We start from the raw sequence: 18,589 nt of genomic DNA on the forward strand, positions 1-18,589 counted from the left end.
TTAAACAAATCGAAGAAGGGGCGAGGTTGAGGGGCAGTGCCAAAGAGCTCGATTAGCGAAGAGGATTAGGCTTTGAATAGAATTAGACGCTAGGTGATGGAAAGGCTTGGGGATTAATTAGGATTTGTCGTACTAGCATTCGTAGAGAGAAGATCGTGCGGGTTGTTTTTGTATGCACCAAAGTGCTACGTGTTGATCGGCGCTGACGCCCTGCATCGAGTGCACCCATCCGCTCTGATCAGGATGGAAAGTTGGAGGGGAAAGCTATTCATCGCGTGCGAGGGTGGCAGCGAAACTGTCGCAGAAGCGCCGCAACGCGTCCTGTTCATCTTCCCCGTCGAGCTCCGGCCGCGGTTCGGGCCCTTCGGGTTCTAGGTTGCCGGGTCATGTGGCCTTAGAAGAGGGGGGAGGGGGGCAGGGAGACATGCGGTGGGCCAGGCACCAGGCGGGGGAGCGCGGGTCCGAGCTGAGGGTGCTTCTGCGATGTATCGACGATAAATCGCACAAAGCGATGAATAGACACCCCAAGTTGGATGCTTCCACTAAGGTCAAAGCGGTTTTTTAGAGGGAGAGGAATGACGCAGTTAGAACCGGCCGGATTATATTTTGTAGTCTCGTACCATATGAATATGTGATCCATGGATTGGAGCGTAATTTATTTAGGTAGAGTTATGTACCTCATGTTCCTAGCGCATGGTGCAAGTCTGCAAGTAAGGTGGTTACTGGTTAGTGTATTGTTTTTTTAATTCTTTTTTAGAAGAAACGAACATGCGAGACTTCCATGCATCTTTGCATTAAAATGCTGTGGTTACTGGTTAGCGTATTGTTTTTAATTTTTTCTTTAGAAGAAACGAGCATGCGACACTTTTATTTTTTGAAATTACACTGCGACACCTTGACCTAGGCACCTTTGCATTAAAATGCTGATGACATGTAAACGAAGGAAAAACACTGACTGCAGGTCAAACTGTAGGCAGAAAACCAGGGACTCAATCCAACGCTTATTGCTACTTTTCATCCTGAAAAAGACTAATCTTCATATGCTAGAATAATTTTTAGAATTCTCTATGGTTAGAATAGTCGAAAAGAGTTCCCAAGGTCAGACGCGGAATAACATCTTTTGTAGAAAAGATCTGCATATTTTCAACTGATATGCAAAAATAAACCATGGTCTATGTAGCTTTTTGGCACAGGTTCGATAACTAAAACATGGGGACATGGTAGTGGAAACTCACTGAAATTCCAACATATGATCCTAGATGCTGACTGAGGACCGGCCGTAGGGCGGTTAGCCACAAATCATATTGTCACCACTTCTCCGAAGGAACTACGCTCATACAAAGCCCCGTCCCAGGGACCAAATGCAAAGAATTTCTGAGCCTAGGAACGAAAGTGAGAAAAGGTGAATGAACAACAGTAATAAATCAATAATAACCCTACTAATGTCCATCGAACAAGGAATACAGATCGAATAGAATCACTATCTCTATCCCTAGAGCTTGTGCTTCCTCAGCCTGTACAAAGTTCCAAAATTCCCCGTGATATTCACCACCGGGTCCTCTCAAACTCAAAGTGCCCCCCCCACTCCCACAGAATAACCCAACCGGTGCCTCAAAATTGCCGAGGAAACTCAAGAGAAGATCTAGAAAAAGAAAGAACAAGATCGCATCCTAGTCAGCTGCCTACATCCCTTATTCACTTTCTGCCGGCTAAAGCTAGCTCCCATACGCGGCACTGTCGTCTCTCCTGGGGAATATGCCTTGGCCCGGCCCCAGGATGCGTAGCGGGTCGAACCGGGTCTTGCGCTCCGCGAACCGCTCCCACCGCCAGCCAAAGTGCTGGTGCCAACCCGACGGAGTCGGGTGGTGAGCCAAGTACTGTTTGGCGCCGAGGTGAACTCCAGCCGTGTCGGCGATGCGGCGGTGGCGGCGGAGGAGCTCTTGGAGGCAGTGGTGGGAGCAGCCACCTTCAGGGTTTGCGGACCTGAGGATGCCCACCACGTACATCACCCGCTCCGTGGATCCGGAATCTGGCAGCACGACCGATGTGTTGGTGTCCCACCTGGCGGAAGGATAACAGAGCAGCAATTAAACCATAATACTTCAGACCAACCCAGAATAGGAAGAGAAAATTACACAGCTGACCTTCTGCAGTTCAGTGTATCCTGACTTTAGTTTTAGTGTTTTCTGTAGAGAGGTCTACATTGGGGCTGTAAACTAGTCCGGTGCAATGAACATGGATCTTGGGTCACAACTTCGATCGTATGTTAAAACATTTATCGGCTCAGAGTTGACACTGTCATGCAATCTAGCATATTTAAACACTTCTGCAGGTGCTTGTCTATTTTTTTTTGGGGGGGGGGGGGGGGGTGGAAGATGAGCATATTACAAATGCTTGCATGTGAGGTCAATGAAATCATGGATTTTTTTTTCATACCACACAGAACTTGGGCCTTTAAAAATGTGAACAACGTTTTGCATCTTCCGAAAAGAATAGCCTGTACCAAGTCAAATATAGGTTTCTGATGTTCCACCTGGACACATGCAACTATTTATCGTGCAACGGAATTAGCAAATCTTATCTTCACATAACCAATACACAAACAAAGCTCCTTTTAATTGAAGTCAAAAATCAAGATTTCAAAAGATCAGCTGCTATATTTATATATTTCCCTATTGCTACCGTATAGTTCAAAGGTTTCACTTAATTAAAGATGCCGCTGATTGACCTGAACTATAATCTCAGTTGAATCAGACAATGCTGATGACAGATGTGATTCTATTTGAGGGACCCCACATAAAAACATGTTATGACCACTCTTAAAAATGCAGGGATCGACTAGTATGAAGTCACTGTAGCTTGTGGACTTTGTAACAAAAATACTGTGGGCATATGCAGAACTTTCAACCAAAAGGTACCGATGCAGTAAATAGTTGATCTCATATTCTCATTCTTGCGTCCAATGTGTTCTGGAAGCAAGGCTGCAGCATGTCTGCAGTACTGCATGCCTCAGCAAAAGGAAGGTATAAGGTGGGCCTCTACACCCAACCCACAGCAACTTTTATTTATTACCACAAGAACAGAGTTGGGACCAACAAGGGGAATGCTGATGAATAACTTTAGATCTTAAATGGGTAGTGCAAAAACGATACATCAGACTTCATTTATGAAACTATGTTCTCTTCCGGAGAACCTTGCAGAGCTGAATAGAGAGAGAGAGAGAAGGCAAATGATAAATATCATTCCAAAGAAGACCATAAATGCTGCCCCATATTGAAATATGTACTGCCAGTCATTGCCGGTTGTAGAAAAATAGCAGTAAGCAAAAAGGAATTATCCCTAGTGCACAATGAGCCCACGCTGATCACTTTTCTCATCACTTCGTTATCTAAAATAGCTTGTTACTACTATAGCACAAAGACGCAACTTGTTTGGATAATGCAAAGAAATGTTTGTCCAACTTGGACTTCTTGGAAGTTAATAAGTGATCACAAAAGAGGGATTAATTAATAGATAACTTTTTCACAAATAATGGTTTCATGAAAGCAGCTGTATCTTTATGAATGCATATTTTTTTGTTAGATTAATGATGCTTACTTGTCTCTGAGGAGTGGGTAGATGAGGATCAGGCCCTCAAAGCTATCTGGTGAAACGTTGTCCATGAGCAGGTCCCTGAAGTCGTTGATCCCCGCCTTTGGCACAAACATGTTGAGCCATGGGTGGTGTACCTCCCACAGCCCGATGCTCCTTAGGCTCATCTCTTCCATCCTGACCCGATTGAGAAAATCGAAGTAGGACACCTCCACAGTGTACAACTGGGACACCATGTGGCTCATCTGCCTTGAGATAACTTCCACAATCTGAAAAGGATGCCCATGAAGAACATCCCTAATCCTTGACAAGTTCCAAAAAAAAAACGAAATAATAATTTTAGCGCTTACCTGCTCCACATCAGTGTTCTTGTGCTGGTAATCATGGACTGCAAACTCCATGCAGTAGTAAATGTTAGGGCTTTTCTTGGTGCCAAAATCTGGGTTGAAGTCCACATTTGCAGGGAAGGCGATGGAGGAGCTGTGAAGGGATTGTTCATTCAAGACTATGAAACCTTCCACATAGTCTACCAAATCCGGCATGGATACCAGCAACTCCTGGTCCTTGGTGAAGGTGTTGAAATCATCATAAAAGGCTCTCACCCACCTCACCTAAACTTATTCGAAAATTGTTCAGTTATAGTACAGAGCTAATGAAATCATAATATGATATGCTAAGATGCACAGGACAGTTGTAAGAAGGAAGCATACTTTCTGTGGAGCTTCCTGCAGCAGGATCCTGGCCCTAGTTATGATGCCAAACTGGCCAAGACCTCCCAGAACCGCATTGAACAAATCCGCATCCTTGCTGGGTGAGCATGTCACAATCTCCCCTCGTCCTGTGAAACAGAGTAACAGAAAATCTACTGCCCGTCAGTTAAAAAGAGGTTGGCCAAGAAACAGCCAAAAAGGCAAAATAAGATCTTATCTTTTTGTTTGATTCATCATGCATGTATCTCACCTGTGACTACCTCCAGCTGTAGAACATTACTAATCTGAGGACCGTGCTTAAATGTCTGCCCACTGATGCCAGCATTGGACAGCGTTCCGCCAACGGTGAGATAGAGGTAGTCAGTCCATGATCTTGGAGCTAACCCAAGCTTCAAGCTCTGCTCCAGGAGGTCTATCCACATAACCCCACCACTCACATCAGCATACGATATTTCTCCTCCTTTGTAGAATTCTATCTCGGCAGGCAAAGAGCACATCTCCACCACAATGCCATCTAGAGCCTGGGCCTGGCCATGAATGGAGTGACCTGCTCCCCTGGCCGCCACCGTGACCTTGCTCAGAGACGAGCCAGATAGGAAGCTGAGAAGCAGGGAGATGTCCCTTGAGGACTGGGGCTTCAGCACTGCGGCTGGAGCGTGGAAAAGTATCCTACCAAAATCGCTGGACGCAGTGGTGGTGGTGGGGAGCAGGTTCAAGGGGCCGAAGTCCATGGGGCTCTGTATGAACTTGTATGGAGAGCAGAGGGAGAGGATGAGGATGAGCAGGCTAACTCTTGTGCAGAGCATGGAAACCTCCATGGCGTGAGCAATTCCTGGGGCTGCCTCTTGTAATATGGAGGGCAGTAAAAGCAGAGGGGTTGTGTATTATCTTGGTGCGTCACCAGAATGTGTAGGATCACGATGGCGGTCGGCGAAGCGATCAGAGCATCATATTGCTTTGTTCTTGCCTTTTGGGCACAGGTGAGGGATGAAGAAAAATGAGGGCAGGGAAGAGGGTTCTTAAAGGAGCAGGAGAAGGCAATCACTGATCAGCCGATGAGGTGGTGATTTGAGGTTTTGAAAGGGGTTTCATGAAGGGGAGATAAAAGGAAGCACTAAAAGACTAAAAGCAGAAGCTGTCACATACCCAAAAAAAGGGGCACCATGTGATCCTCAGCCCTCTGTCTCTGTCCCCTCGACCCCTGTGACAAAGAATGCCTGAGGCAGTAGAGCTCTCTCTCTCTCTCTCTGAGCTTTGAGCCTTTGAAGTTGAAGAGTAGGCAAACAGCTGAAACCAATTGGCACAATATAAATGAGGGTAGAGTAGAGAAGAGGACAAGCCCGAGGTTCCCCTGCCAAAGAAAAGGGGGCAAAGACAATACAGGCCACACTGGTCACTGCACTCTCTTTTCTGTTTCGGAAGCCTGTCCTCAATGGAGGGTCCATCTCTCTCTCTCTCTCTCTCTCTCTCTCTCTCTCTCTCTCTCTCTCTCAGCGGGAGAAAAAAACTTCAAACATGTATTCAACGGGAGGAAAAAAAAACTTCAAACCCCTCTGTTCGGTTTATTTCTAATATCCATTTATCACGCATATAGGCAATGGAGCAAAAGATCGTTCTCAGATTTATGGACCTGGGGGAACGCAGAGGAAAGAACAAAGCAGAACCAACCATTTCTCTCAGCCCATTGCTCTGATCCATCTGAACAGTCTTTTAAGGAGAGCCTATACCGCCCCCCATATGGCTTCTGTTGCCCTTGACCACATCCAAGTATCCAACGCTAGATGGGTAGGTACAATGGGGGCTCAGCTCTAGATACCAAATCTTTTGCAAGGTTACTATTGTGTAATACTGTTCTGAGGGCCCTAGAATTATTTATGTTGATTGGCCACAACTCAGGCTAAGGAGCCCATGGATTGTGTGGCTGGAAATCATGAGCTCTCATGCAACTAACAGGCAGGGGCATGGACCTACTCCATTTGTTTCAGGAACGAAATCAGAGACTAAAAAAACAAAACCAAATTCCTTTTTTTCTTTCTGAAGGACACCGAGACAATTAATTAAGACCTAAACAACTCAATCAATAATAAAAAAATTGAGGTCTAGCTGTTCAGAAAATAAAAAAGAAAACAGAAAGGCTTGCTGACCTTGGGATGGCAGTGGCACGTCAAATTTAATAGACTCGTCCAAGTTCTGTTATCTACCATTTGATGTCACTCCAGTTTGAGTTCAGAATAGGTTAGCCGATATTATATGTTCATAATGCATATCAATGAATTTCCTAAGCTCATAGAACATAGATGATTTTATTTATTGAGCTCTATATACTGGACAACACTAGATATTATCCATTCAATAACTAATTTTTAGATAGGTTGACATGCATCCACACATCTGACACCGCATTCTCAAATTTTATTCAAACAATTGTAGAATCAGAGTATCATTTGTTATGCTAAAGAAATGCACTTGTACTGCTGTTTGCAAAAGAAAATGTTGGGGTTTCTTTGTTTGGAAGCAATAGGATGCAAGGGAATGTAATCTAGGCAGCTTGTACCAATGTCAAGAATAGAATCCAAGAACAGTATATGACTGAAAATTTTCCACAGATGGATGCAATATCAACAGCGATATATTCCAATGTACAGATGGATGCAATATCAACAGAGATATATTCCAATATGCTGCCAAGGTACACCACCACAGGCTTCAAATCACGAGATTGCACAAACATAAAGTCAGTATCTAGCGAATTGCTCCACTACAGCACTAAAATTTCTTTTGTGAAATCCTTAAACAATGACATCCTTGTTACATGTTTCTGCACAAAATCTGCCATGAGCTCAGAACAAGTTCCTTGATTGGACAGGCATATGAAAAATATGAAATCGGGTTGCATAGCCTTCAATATACCTTAAAAAAACTCACAAACAGGAACCAAATATAACCTGCAACACTAACTGAAAACTCGAAGAAACAAATAAAACAATAAACCCACAAGCCTCATGACATCCATATCCTAATGACCAAACTTTTGGCAACACGAGCAGGGTCAGGGGATGCCATCATGCAATAACAAAATGCCTCATGGCTGATCCAGTGGAGAGTACACAGTGTGATCTTGGCCAAGATTTGAGACCGATACAGAATCACTTTCGTACTCCGATCCATGAGCTCGTCCTTGTGGCAAAAAGAGGGAAAAGGTAGGCCACTAAGTCTTTCCTAGATCTCCCTTTTTCTCCCACTTGCAAGAGCCCAATGACCTCATGAGATCCCCTCTGCCATTGATGAACGCAAATCTGTATGGAAAAGAGCAGGCACACCCTTTCCACTGAGCCCCCATTTTGTTTTTGGAACTACTTGGTATTGGGGGGATGGAAAGCCATGGCGTGGCTGGGCCCAATGAGATTCGGGCTTTATAGCCTCACGACACTCACCGAGCGCATCATCTTATATATGGCTGGTAGAGTACAGTGGTGGTCCTGATCTATTTCGGCTCTATAGGTTTTTATGCCAAGAAAGAACAATCCATGCTCTGTTTCTCCTCCCTCTAGTCCTCTACAGTAGGCAGTGTGCACCACTCACTGATGCAATTTAGTATTGATAAGGGACAAATTTATTGATTCTCCAAGAAATTGGTGGTCGAAGATTTACCCTCCATATGTAAATGTGTGTCATGTCTAAACTTTGACTGCTCGTATGAGCAAATATACTTCAATAGACCAAGTGAAACTAATATACTAACATGTTTGACATAGAAATATTTTTATTTTATGATATTTTGATAGTGTTTACCAACATCTCGTGAAGGAACTTTTGCAATTAATATTGCATTCTGGAGACAGTGGCTTGTTCAGAAAGTTTTCTGTTCATATGCCAAGTAGGGAATAATCCTTCAAGGCATATGATATGCTTCTACCACGCTGTTTATGAAGATAAAAAAACTTTCTTAGCAGGAAAAAACAAAACGGCAGGAAACTATGCTTAAAAATAGACATCATCGCGGGCGGTAAATGGATCAAACCTGTTTACGTCCTTTTGCAATGCATTTGGGCTGTGGCATCTGCCAAGGAACTCTAAAAAAACAGACATCATATTAATGGTAAGTACAAATGGACTGGAACTATATTATGAAATGAAAATATGTAACAGTCTGATAAACAGCTCTGTACCTGAAGCCCGTCAAAATTTCCAAGTGCAGATGATTTAGTTGTCAGAGCATAAGTTTTGGACAGATCCTTATATCATACCTCAGAAGGAAGCAAATTCCCTGTCAAAGATGTGCCAATGATGTCACATAAAAGTAGGCATAGGATTTCTCAATTTTAGCGATCTATAAGTTATGGGACCATCACAGAACTACTCGGGAATAGGAACACAAAGGGGCACATAAAGTTGGGAAAAGGTGCTTTCGCCTTGTGATGACTACAGTTGATCGGCATGCAAATCTCAGAATCAGATCAGTTAGAAAAGTTGTGTTAGCGGTGATTGCATTTACTAAAGCTATAATATATCTAATCAGGAAAGAAAGTTCCCCTTTATTTCCTATAGGTATTCCAAAACAGAGGATAGGGCAAACCCCTTTCCATGCAGGCACAACTCCTAGACATGTACAGAGCAGAACAACAATTACAGAGATGGTGCATTTTCCAAATGGGCACGCTTCTTTTGGTGACATTTTCACCACTTGCATGATTAAACAACAGATGTTGTCACATACTTAATCTGATAGTCCTGTCCTCTCTTATTAACTTTTGATTTATTCATTTAGATTAGGTGGCGTCTTATCATGCTTAGCTGTATGTGTTTCCTCTATTTCCTTTTCATGTTTGGACACTTCTCCGCATACCAATTTGGCCAGGCTTTACATTCTGATAGGAAATGAGCCAGCCACCTTTTTATTCTGGAATACAAGAGGCACCCTTGATTTTTGCATGCTGTTTTCTCACTAAATTATTTCATATTTGTTTACCCCAATTAAACTGAAAGGTCAGTCTTTCATATGTCTGCTTTGGGACACTGCTAATAATGCACAATAAAATATTGACAGGATACATATTCCCAACCATGCATGTTGCAGAGTGTAGCATACTATTACACTTACATGCTTATGTCCTTGCTCTTATAAAGCACAGAAAGTACAAAGACAGAACAAAGACAAAGATTGTCTTCAGATGGACATGGAACGGCTGTTTTCAACTGTTTTTAAACCATATTCTGGAATTTGTTTCATCATGAGGTACGGAGCATAAACTAGTTGTTACCTTCTCAGACTAAATTCATAAACAACGAGTGCTAGAAGAAGGCAATGCATAGTTTGTTTCCATGGCATATGTGATATGAAACACTTTGAACTAGTTCGTACTCCTCCCTCCATCCCAATTATTAGTCATTTTGGCTTTTCTAGGTTCATAGTTTTTGTTAAGCATCTAGATATATGTATCTAGAAAAGCCAAAACGACTAATAATTTGGGACGGAGGGAGTATTATGGTACACTTGTTGTACTTGATTGAGTTTATGATGCCAGCCTGTGATTGCAAGCGTAGCACTGGGTTGTCTTGAATAAAGGTTCTATCATGGTCATATCATATCTTAAATATTGCAACTGATAGCTTGTTACTGAAAGTAAAGGCAACATGTGAAGGCTCCAGTCTCCATGGCTTATAAGCAGAACTGCTGGCACACAGGAACATCGTCATTGATCCAATCTCAGTTGTAAATACCAGCAAGTAGTAGTAATAGCAAAGTCTGGAATCTAAGAAAAAAGATACATTACCTAAAGGTGTATATTTAATTAGAGCTACCATTTCTTAAGCATAAAAGCTACTGTGACATAGGATGCCTTAAATCTATAACTGTTTTAGTTTACCTCCTGTTCATATTCCACATCATAGATGATAGATAATCCAACGTGCGGCTCAGCTAAACTCCATCAGCATGACTCTGTGCCAGACTGCCATGCCCCAGCTTGGTCACCTCAAATTACGATCACCGAAATGAGCAATTTCTTTCTGTGCTACATGAGGACGAGAACATCAGAAACACATGCTAAGAATCTGCATTGTCAGAAACTGTCAGATCTGTATGCAAGATAAGAACAGATCTTGTAGAGAGAGAAGTACATTATGCCCCTTTGTCCCAGCTTATCTTCCATTATCCTGTACATTCCCTATAAGTTGTATTTTCCAGTAAAAGAAAAGTCAGATCAAAAGCTGTCCCAATCAGCCTAAATTTAAGTAATCTGGTTTCAACATCACAGTGCAAATCATTCAGCTTCCTGCGTGTAGAAGCAATTATGTGGAGGTGCTGCAATATGATCCTAATTTTTTATCTCCATATATGCAAGATTGAACAAAAGGACAGAAAAATCAATTGCAAAAGAAATTTGTTCGGTGAGATCTTAATATTATTGCACAAAAGAAACAAGTGATCATGAACTAACAGGTCCAAGGTGATCAGCCCTGCATGAGCAGCACCTATCATTGTGGTCTAGGTTGCTGTCAAATCCTTAATAGTGGCCAATTCTTATGCAAGCATTACTTCAGCGCTCCAAACTTGTCAGCTATGGTGGTAGTGATATCTGCTAACTCACTACGATCTTCCAAGATTACTAATTCACTTACAGTCAAGTGAATCTTGTCAGGAAACATTGAAATATTAATTGATAACATGTTTCCCTTCTTTTCAAAAACATCTGCTCTTGTTTTAGGAAAGCTCCCTACAGGGTGCTTTTCTTATTCAAAATTAAAGAGATAACTATGATATCTTACTGTTACTACTTGGGGGGCCCTTTTGGACTCTCCATATTAATCCTCACCAGGCGCGATAGAAATAGATAGGTCCCAGAAATTCTCACAAAAATCAGAAACATCCAGCCATTGATCTGGCATAATCTAATCATCATAACCATTGGATCTATTATGTTTTCTAAAACTTGCTCACATCTGCCATTATGAAAATAGTCTAAAGTATCACCTAAATTTATATTTAAATTATCCACATCCGCCATTATGTAAATTGACCTAAAGCAACCGCCCTAATATTCATTTAAATTACCCACCTATGCCAATTATAAAAAAATAATCTAAAGTAACCCACCCCCTACTCCCAAACCCACCCAACTGACATCTGCAATTATTAAAACTAACCTAAAGCAATCCCTACATCTGCATTGAAATTACACACACGCGTCATTATAAAAAAAGTATCTCAAAGTACATCAATATCTCACTATCTCAGCACGCCAAGATTTACAACATAGACTGTCTAAATGACAGGCAAGAGAGCACTCTCATCTAAAATTATAGATCAGAACAAGAGTGCGCTTAAGTTTATTCCTCAACAACCTAGTACAAAACTAGAATAGAAACCGAGCTTTCAATCATTGTGGTTGCAGTATCCGCTTTCCTATAATGTTCAATAGGAGATTCCACATATGTTGTTTTTTTATATCTCAAATAAGAATGGAATTTGTAGAATAGATCAGAATAAATTGTGTCGTAGTTGCCCTATGCTGCTATTTGTTTTATACAATAGAAGGGGAATTAGTACGAGAGATGGTGATCCATCCACGTCAAAGCTACAATGTGAAAACAAACACAGTTGACGAATTGTCTCTATCAAGCAACAATATGAAACCAATTATATTAATGTGCGACAAGTTGGACGGAGCCATCCAATTAGTGTCGTTTTGTTGTCCGGTAAAGTCAGCTTATGTGGCATACACTAATGCACGGAAGCAAACAAAATTAAGTGAACTAATCCATAGTGTTACACCATTTTCAGGATAAAATATGGCATGATAGATTATAAAACTATTTGGGGTTAACAGACATCCACCAGTACATATAAAAAAAAATTATCCTTGCTAAATGTATGATCCTCAGAACAAGCAATTAATTCTGAATATGCTAATAAATAAAGGCTTAGTTAGATGTCAGGATAATTTCATCAATCAGTTCATAGGACGCATCATTTGCAACATTCAGACAAATCCTAAATATACAATACAAAGTGTGATTCATGCCAAGGGAAGTCACTCAATCTTTGTGAGACCAACATAAACCTATCTGTTAGTTTTCTCACCTGACCTGCTGCTTTGCTGTTTCCATTTTCAGGTCTCGGCATACCCAGCCTAATTTATTAGACCCAATACTGTTCCATTTTCCCAAACAAATTACTGCAATAGCATTATGTTTAATGTTTTCTGATTCAAGAAACAAGATATGATATCTGGATATATATTTCTGGCATTATGAGAAAAAAAGGATTTCTTCAGAGTTGAAATACCATAGCTTACTTTCTGGTAGCCAACAAGAAACAAATGGAAACTTAACTGCATAATATACATTTGCCTAGGTTGGTGAGTAATCCCCAAGGGCTTCCTGAAGGCATAGGATAGGGCTGTAGATAAAATGTGCAGCTTTTTTTTAGACTTTTCTTTGTAAATTCTAAAACAGAAAGAGCTTGTCAGAATCAGGAGAACTGAACTATAATGAACAACACAAAAGGGTGCCCTTGTAAAAGGGAAAATGTAAATTTACGATAAGGACTTGTGTCATGGAGCTACAGGGTTACAATCAACCTTCTCATACATAAGAAATATGGACAAGCTGCCGAGAATTTCCCTTCCCCAGACACCAGAATGTGCATTTCTGCCAGGTTATAAGTTTCAGATGTTCATGTGCCTTTTTCTAACTAGTTGAACAGCTCACTGAACCAATTATAAGGCTGTTGCACTGTACTGCAACTCAGAACTCAGAATTCAGTTAACAGCGTATGGGCTATGATAACTTAACTAGATGTCAATACACTTTTTAGTTCTTGCTAAAATGTAGTTTCTACAATGCAGACAACTGGGACACACAGAATACTCTCAGATAGACAACCATTTATAGAAAGCACATAAATAAAAATGCATGTGAGCCACATACTCATATGGATATAGTTACATCTTACAGGAACAAAAGGCGACATTCCAAAAGATTTACACCTTCTCATCTATACTGACACACAACCACTCCTTGCTAGGTCTATTGAGTACCTAGGGTATGGAATAAGCTATTCCATACCCGAGACTCCTGCGCACCCGATCCGCCCCTCCTGGTTTTTTCCAACCGGTCTTCCTCATCCGGTCCGCCCCGGTTTGCCTCGCCCCTCCGCCCCCACCTCGTCCGGATCCCACGACGCCGAGCTCGCCCCCCACGCCGCACCACCAAAACTGCCCCAATTGGATCCCTGCCGCCGCCACTCCCTTCCCCGGACGCGCCACAATCCCAGTGCCCAGCTTGAATTTCTGCCGTCACCGATCCCTCCTCCCCAGACGCGCCCCTAATCCCGGCGCCGCACCACCCTCTTCCCAGCGCGTCTCGGCCTCCCGTCGGCGACCCTCGCGCCGTCCCGGTGGCCGTCGCCGCTCCCTTATGCCCCAGACGTGCCCCCAATCCCGGCGCCGCACCACCCTCATGGCCTCATTGTTAGATAGAATAATAATTGTATTACTCCAAACCCTAGAAGGGTGGGATATATAGTTCCTATACATGGGCCTCTAGATGGGCCTCTATACATGGGCTCAATATACTCCAACACCCCCCCGCAGTCTGAACTACCGGCGCAGCGGTGTTCAAGACTGGACAACAAGAAAGCTAACACCCCCGCAGTCTGAACTACCGACGTAGCGGTGTTCAAGACTGGACCAGAAGAGAGTACAAAGGGCAAAGACCCCCCCCCCCCCCCCCCCCGCAGCCACAACTAGCCACCTACTACGTTGAGGCTGGAGCGAAACTCTGAGAAGGTCGAGGAGGGCAGTCTCTTGGTGAAGATGTCAGCAAACTGGGAGGTGATCGGGACATGGAGAACCCGAACATCGCCGACGGCGACTCTGTCGCGCACGAAGTGTAGGTCGATCTCCACGTGCTTCGTCCGCTGGTGCTGGACGGGGTTGGTGGAGAGATACACGACGCTGACGTTGTCGCAGTAGACGAGCGTGCTCTTGGCGAGCGGGCTGTGGAGCTCCGCCAAGAGCTGTCGAAGCCAGGACGCCTCCTCGACGCCGTTAGCGACAGCCCGGTACTCCGCCTCAGCACTGGAGCGGGAGACAACCGGCTGCCGCTTGGATGACCAGGAGACCAGGTTGCCGCCCAGGAAGATGGCGTAGCCGGAAGTAGAGCGGCGAGTGTCCGGGCAGCCAGCCTAGTCAGCGTCGGTGTAGACCACCAGCTCAGAGGTGGGAGAGCGGTGAAGAACCAAGCCGAAGCTAACAGTGCCACGGACGTACCGGAGGAGACGCTTCAGCGCAGCAAGGTGAGACTCCCTGGGATCGTGCATGTGAAGACAGACCTGCTGAACGGCATAGGTGAGATCCGGCCGGGTGAAGGTCAGGTACTGCAAGGCACCGCTAGGCAGTAGAATCAGCCACGGGATCACCCAGATCAGCAGACAGCTTCGCCTGAGTATCGACAGGAGTGGAGCATGGCTTGCAATCAGTCATCCCAGCCCGCTCCAGAATGTCGAGTGCATACTGCGGCTGGTGAAGGAACAGGCCAGACGGGCGAGTCTCAACAGTAACGCCCAAGAAGTGGTGGAGCTGACCAAGATCCTTCATAGCAAACTCCTGCTGCAAGAAGGAGATGACACGCTCAAGTAACTGCTGACTAGAGGCGGTGAGCACAATGTCATCAACATAGAGCAGCAGGTAGGCAGTCTCATCCCCACGGCGGGAGACGAACAGAGAAGTGTCAACCTTGGCCTCGGTGAATCCCAAAGTCAGCAAGAAGTGTCAACCTTGGACTTGTTGAGCCGGCAGACCATATCCGGACGACTCGAGTCCACAAATCCCGCCGACTGAGAGCAGTACACTATCTCTGACAGAGTGCCGTGAAGAAACGCATTCTTCACATCCAGCTGGTGCACAGGCCAGGAGCGAGAGAGCGCGAGCGAGAGGACCGTGCGCACAGCAGCAAGCTTCACCACTGGGCTGAAGGTCTCATCGTAGTCCGCACCAGGCCGCTGGGTGAACCCCCGGAGAACCCAGCGAGCCTTGTAGCGCTCTAGTGTGCCATCAGCTCGACGCTTATGCGTCCAGATCCACTTGCCGGTGACCACATTGCAACCAGACGGACGCGGCACGAGGTCCCACGTCTGGTTGGCAAGGAGAGCCGCGTACTCCTCTTCCATCGCGCGACGCCAGTGAGGATCCGCCAAGGCGTCGCGGACAGAGGAGGGTACTGGAGAGACCCGCGGCTCTCCCTCGATAGCGGAGAGAGTCGCGGCCTAAGAAGCCATCCGCCGAGTCACCATGGGATGGATATGCCGAGGATCCCGATGGATGACTGGCAGGTGGTACACCTCCGGCTCGGCTCAAGAAGGAGCCGGAGGAGGCGGCGGCGGCGGCGACGGCTCTAGCGTCGCAGGGGACTCCGGAGCAGGAGGCGGCACCGGTGTCGATGCCGGTACACCTGCACCGGCTCAGCGTACCGCTGCGGCACCGGGTTCGGCGCGGAGCGACGCCGGTACACCTGCACTGGCAGAGCGTACCGCGCAGGTGCAGGGTGAGGCACCTGGGCCGCGCGTGGCGCAGTGGGAGACACCGGGTCCGCGCGCGGCACGACCGGAGGTCCGGGGGCCGCGCGAGGCGCGACCGCGGGCACCGGGGCCGCGATCGGCACAGCAGGGATCACCGGGAACGGTGCCGGTGTACCGGGAAGGGTGGGGACTTTTATCCATAGTCCATCATTCCCCCTACGGCGTGCGAGCCCGGCGTAGCCCGCAGCAGGTTCTAGTGCCCGGCGTAGCCTGCAGCAGGAGGAGGAGGAAATAGGAGGGAAGGAGGAGGAGGGGGCCGGCGCCGGCGGCCGGCGGCCGTCCATGCCGGCGGCGGCTGCCCTGGGACGTAGAGAGGAGGAGAGGAGAAAAACCTAGGCAAAAGATACCATGTTAGATAGAATAATAATTGTATTACTCCAAACCCTAGAAGGGTGGGATATATAGTTCCTATACATGGGCCTCTAGATGGGCCTCTATACATGGGCTCAATATACTCCAACACTCATCCCGGCGCGTCTCGGCCCCCGTGGGTGACCCTCGCGCCGTCCCGGCGAAGCGCTGCGCCGCCGGCTCCCGTACCGCTCCGATGAGGACATCCGCCCCCACGAGCTGTGGCACGCTGGCGCGCCGGCAGTGGCAGGTGGTCGGCGTGGTGCGCGCCAGGCACTTGCAGCACGAGGCGGGTCCAGGCAGCTGAGCGCGCGGGGCAGCGAGCAGTGCCCCGGCTCTCGTACCGCCCCAAGCTCACCTCTAGGGTCTCCTCCGCCAGCAGCCCTCTGTCACAAGCTCATCAGGTCTCCATGTGGTCCACCGCCCCGCCTCTTGTCTAGCTCCTGCTTGCTGCGTTGAATCGGGGCCGGTGATTTGGCTTGGTGATGAAGCGATTCAGGAGGAAGAAGGGTGATGGCGACTGGCTAGTTGTAGATCTGGACCAAATCAACCTTCGAGCGATGGTGCTACTGCAGCAGATGTAGGCCATCGGGGTTGATGGGTACAACATCCCTCATTCCCTAGGTAGAAGGCTTCACTCTGTACACTCGGCGGCGAAGACTACCCTCGAAAGCTACTTCGTATGCATAAATCTCACCTCCTCCACCATCTAGGGTTCTTTAAATTAATTGATCTATTTTCTGATCGACCGATCTAAGTTATTCAAGTTCAATTTGTTCCCCTGCAGCCCTACTTGTTCATGCAGACACGGATGCATATAGTTGCTACCAGGTCTGCAGCTTTGGCTTCACGAATTAAACCCAGCGTTAGTCTCCTTAATTTGAGCATAGATATTGGTCACAGGAAAAAAACAGCACACCCAATATTCTTGCAGATGAATGAATGCTAAAGGATAATGGAAGGCAGGCAGGTGACAGGGTGTTCGATATCCATGGGTGAATCACTGATGACCGGCAGACCGGTGAGGTGACAAATACCAGTCGCCAGCGCTCCAGCAGCAGCTCATCCAGACTCAAGACCAATCCGCAAGCATCAGGTTAGCCACTTGCTGCATTTGATCATGTTGTTAAAGTTTCAGATATTTATGTGATGCACTAATGCGTGAGTAGATATGAGATTCAGAATGTTCATATGATAGGTAGCACTATCCTTCTTGACAGTTTAAGGAATTATCTTTCTTTCTCTAAGCACTCCTTTTAATGGTCATCCTTTTCAAATTGTTGATTGTTTCTTTGCGAAAGGTATTTGTGATATGTTCGCTGAATTTTGAACTTTCAGTGGTTCTACTTTTTTATTCATATACACCAAATAGGATTTTTGCTTGCTTGCCTATGTTTCTGCCACTTAAACAAGACACCATGCCATTCGTGATAAATTATAGTTTATGTGCATCAATAGAACACTAGCAACAATATAATTGCTATTTAGCTGACTGTAGTATTCTGTATAAATCTAAGCTCTGTAGGATAAAACTGGGCAGGTCTGGTCTAGCAGGTTAAGTCTGACTAACCTTTTCTTTTATTTTCGATATGCACGTTGTGTGTTCCTACTGGTGGTCATGGGCTGATGGCAAATGGGTATTATCCTGTTATTGAGTCTCTTGCTCGAGGTCTTGACATCAGGTTAAATCAAAGGTTTGTTTTTCTCATGTATCTTAAAATGTTGGGAGTGTACTCTTGCCAAACATGTTTCCATGGTTATTATGGTTGGTGAATAGAACACTAGCAACAATATAATTGCACTGAAGAAGCATCTGAATCTTCATTCTGTATGTCTGAAAGGCACAGATAATAACAAGGGTATGCCGCATGTTTATCTTGTGTGCGCAGGCTGTGGCCGAGGAGAAGTTTAAGCTCTGCATGAATGGGTACAATTCACTCTGCAGCGTCCTCAAGTCTGCTTAGTGCTGCCCCCGCTATTACACACATGACAAATGTTGCAACTTGTATTATCGGTTTTGCAAACCGCAGGCTGTTGCTTTGTTTCAATTTTAGTTTGAGATACACACATTTTTGCCAAGAGGCAAGTTCCGACATGGAAGGATGGAGCCACTGTTCAGTACCCTAGGTATGGAATAAGCTCGAGCCAACGACCACCATCCGATTGCCCCTGGTCCGCCGCCACGCCCACATTCGCCGTCCGGTTGTCCGATCAGAGCTCCCATCAGTTTTTTATGTGAGGAACTGTTGAGCTGCTTGGTAGCTTGCTGGTTTTTTTTGTCGTGGTGATAGAAAAATTTGAAGTGTCATCTTTATTGCATTACGAGTTGAGATTGTCCCTTTTTAGTTCTCTGTCA

The 18,589-nt window shown here is 45.5% G+C and overlaps 1 protein-coding gene across 2 annotated transcripts; it reads right to left on the minus strand.

Annotated features, from left to right (window-relative positions):
• Positions 1-1,393: 1,393 nt before the first annotated feature.
• On the minus strand, positions 1,394-5,767 carry LOC120650729 (cytokinin dehydrogenase 3). Of its 2 annotated transcripts, none has more exons than XM_039927958.1 (5): positions 4,552-5,767; positions 4,302-4,453; positions 3,942-4,202; positions 3,598-3,860; positions 1,394-2,061 (listed from the first exon to the last, which is right to left on the minus strand). In XM_039927958.1, the coding sequence occupies exons 1-5, from the start codon at positions 5,117-5,119 to the stop codon at positions 1,716-1,718; spliced, it is 1,590 nt and encodes a 529-aa protein (XP_039783892.1). In that variant the 5' UTR covers positions 5,120-5,767; the 3' UTR covers positions 1,394-1,715. The 2 variants fall into 2 exon arrangements, with proteins under 2 accessions (XP_039783892.1, XP_039783893.1); XM_039927959.1 differs by having other exon boundaries at positions 1,418-2,061; positions 4,302-4,429; positions 4,552-5,751.
• Between the last annotated feature and the right edge of the window lie 12,822 nt (positions 5,768-18,589).

This window comes from Panicum virgatum, chromosome 9K (genome assembly GCF_016808335.1).
Source record: "Panicum virgatum strain AP13 chromosome 9K, P.virgatum_v5, whole genome shotgun sequence".
NCBI classification, from domain to species: Eukaryota; Viridiplantae; Streptophyta; class Magnoliopsida; order Poales; family Poaceae; genus Panicum; species Panicum virgatum.

Excerpts from the sequence above, each read along its gene's own strand:
- LOC120650729 (XM_039927958.1), bottom strand. The coding sequence starts at position 5,119 with ATGGAGGTTTCCATGCTCTGCACAAGAGTTAGCCTGCTCATCCTCATC. Across the intron at positions 4,203-4,301 it reads TGCAGGAAGCTCCACAGAAA|GTGAGGTGGGTGAGAGCCTT; the intron begins GTATGCTTCCTT and ends GAATAAGTTTAG. Across the intron at positions 2,062-3,597 it reads TACCCACTCCTCAGAGACAA|GTGGGACACCAACACATCGG; the intron begins GTAAGCATCATT and ends TCCTTCCGCCAG.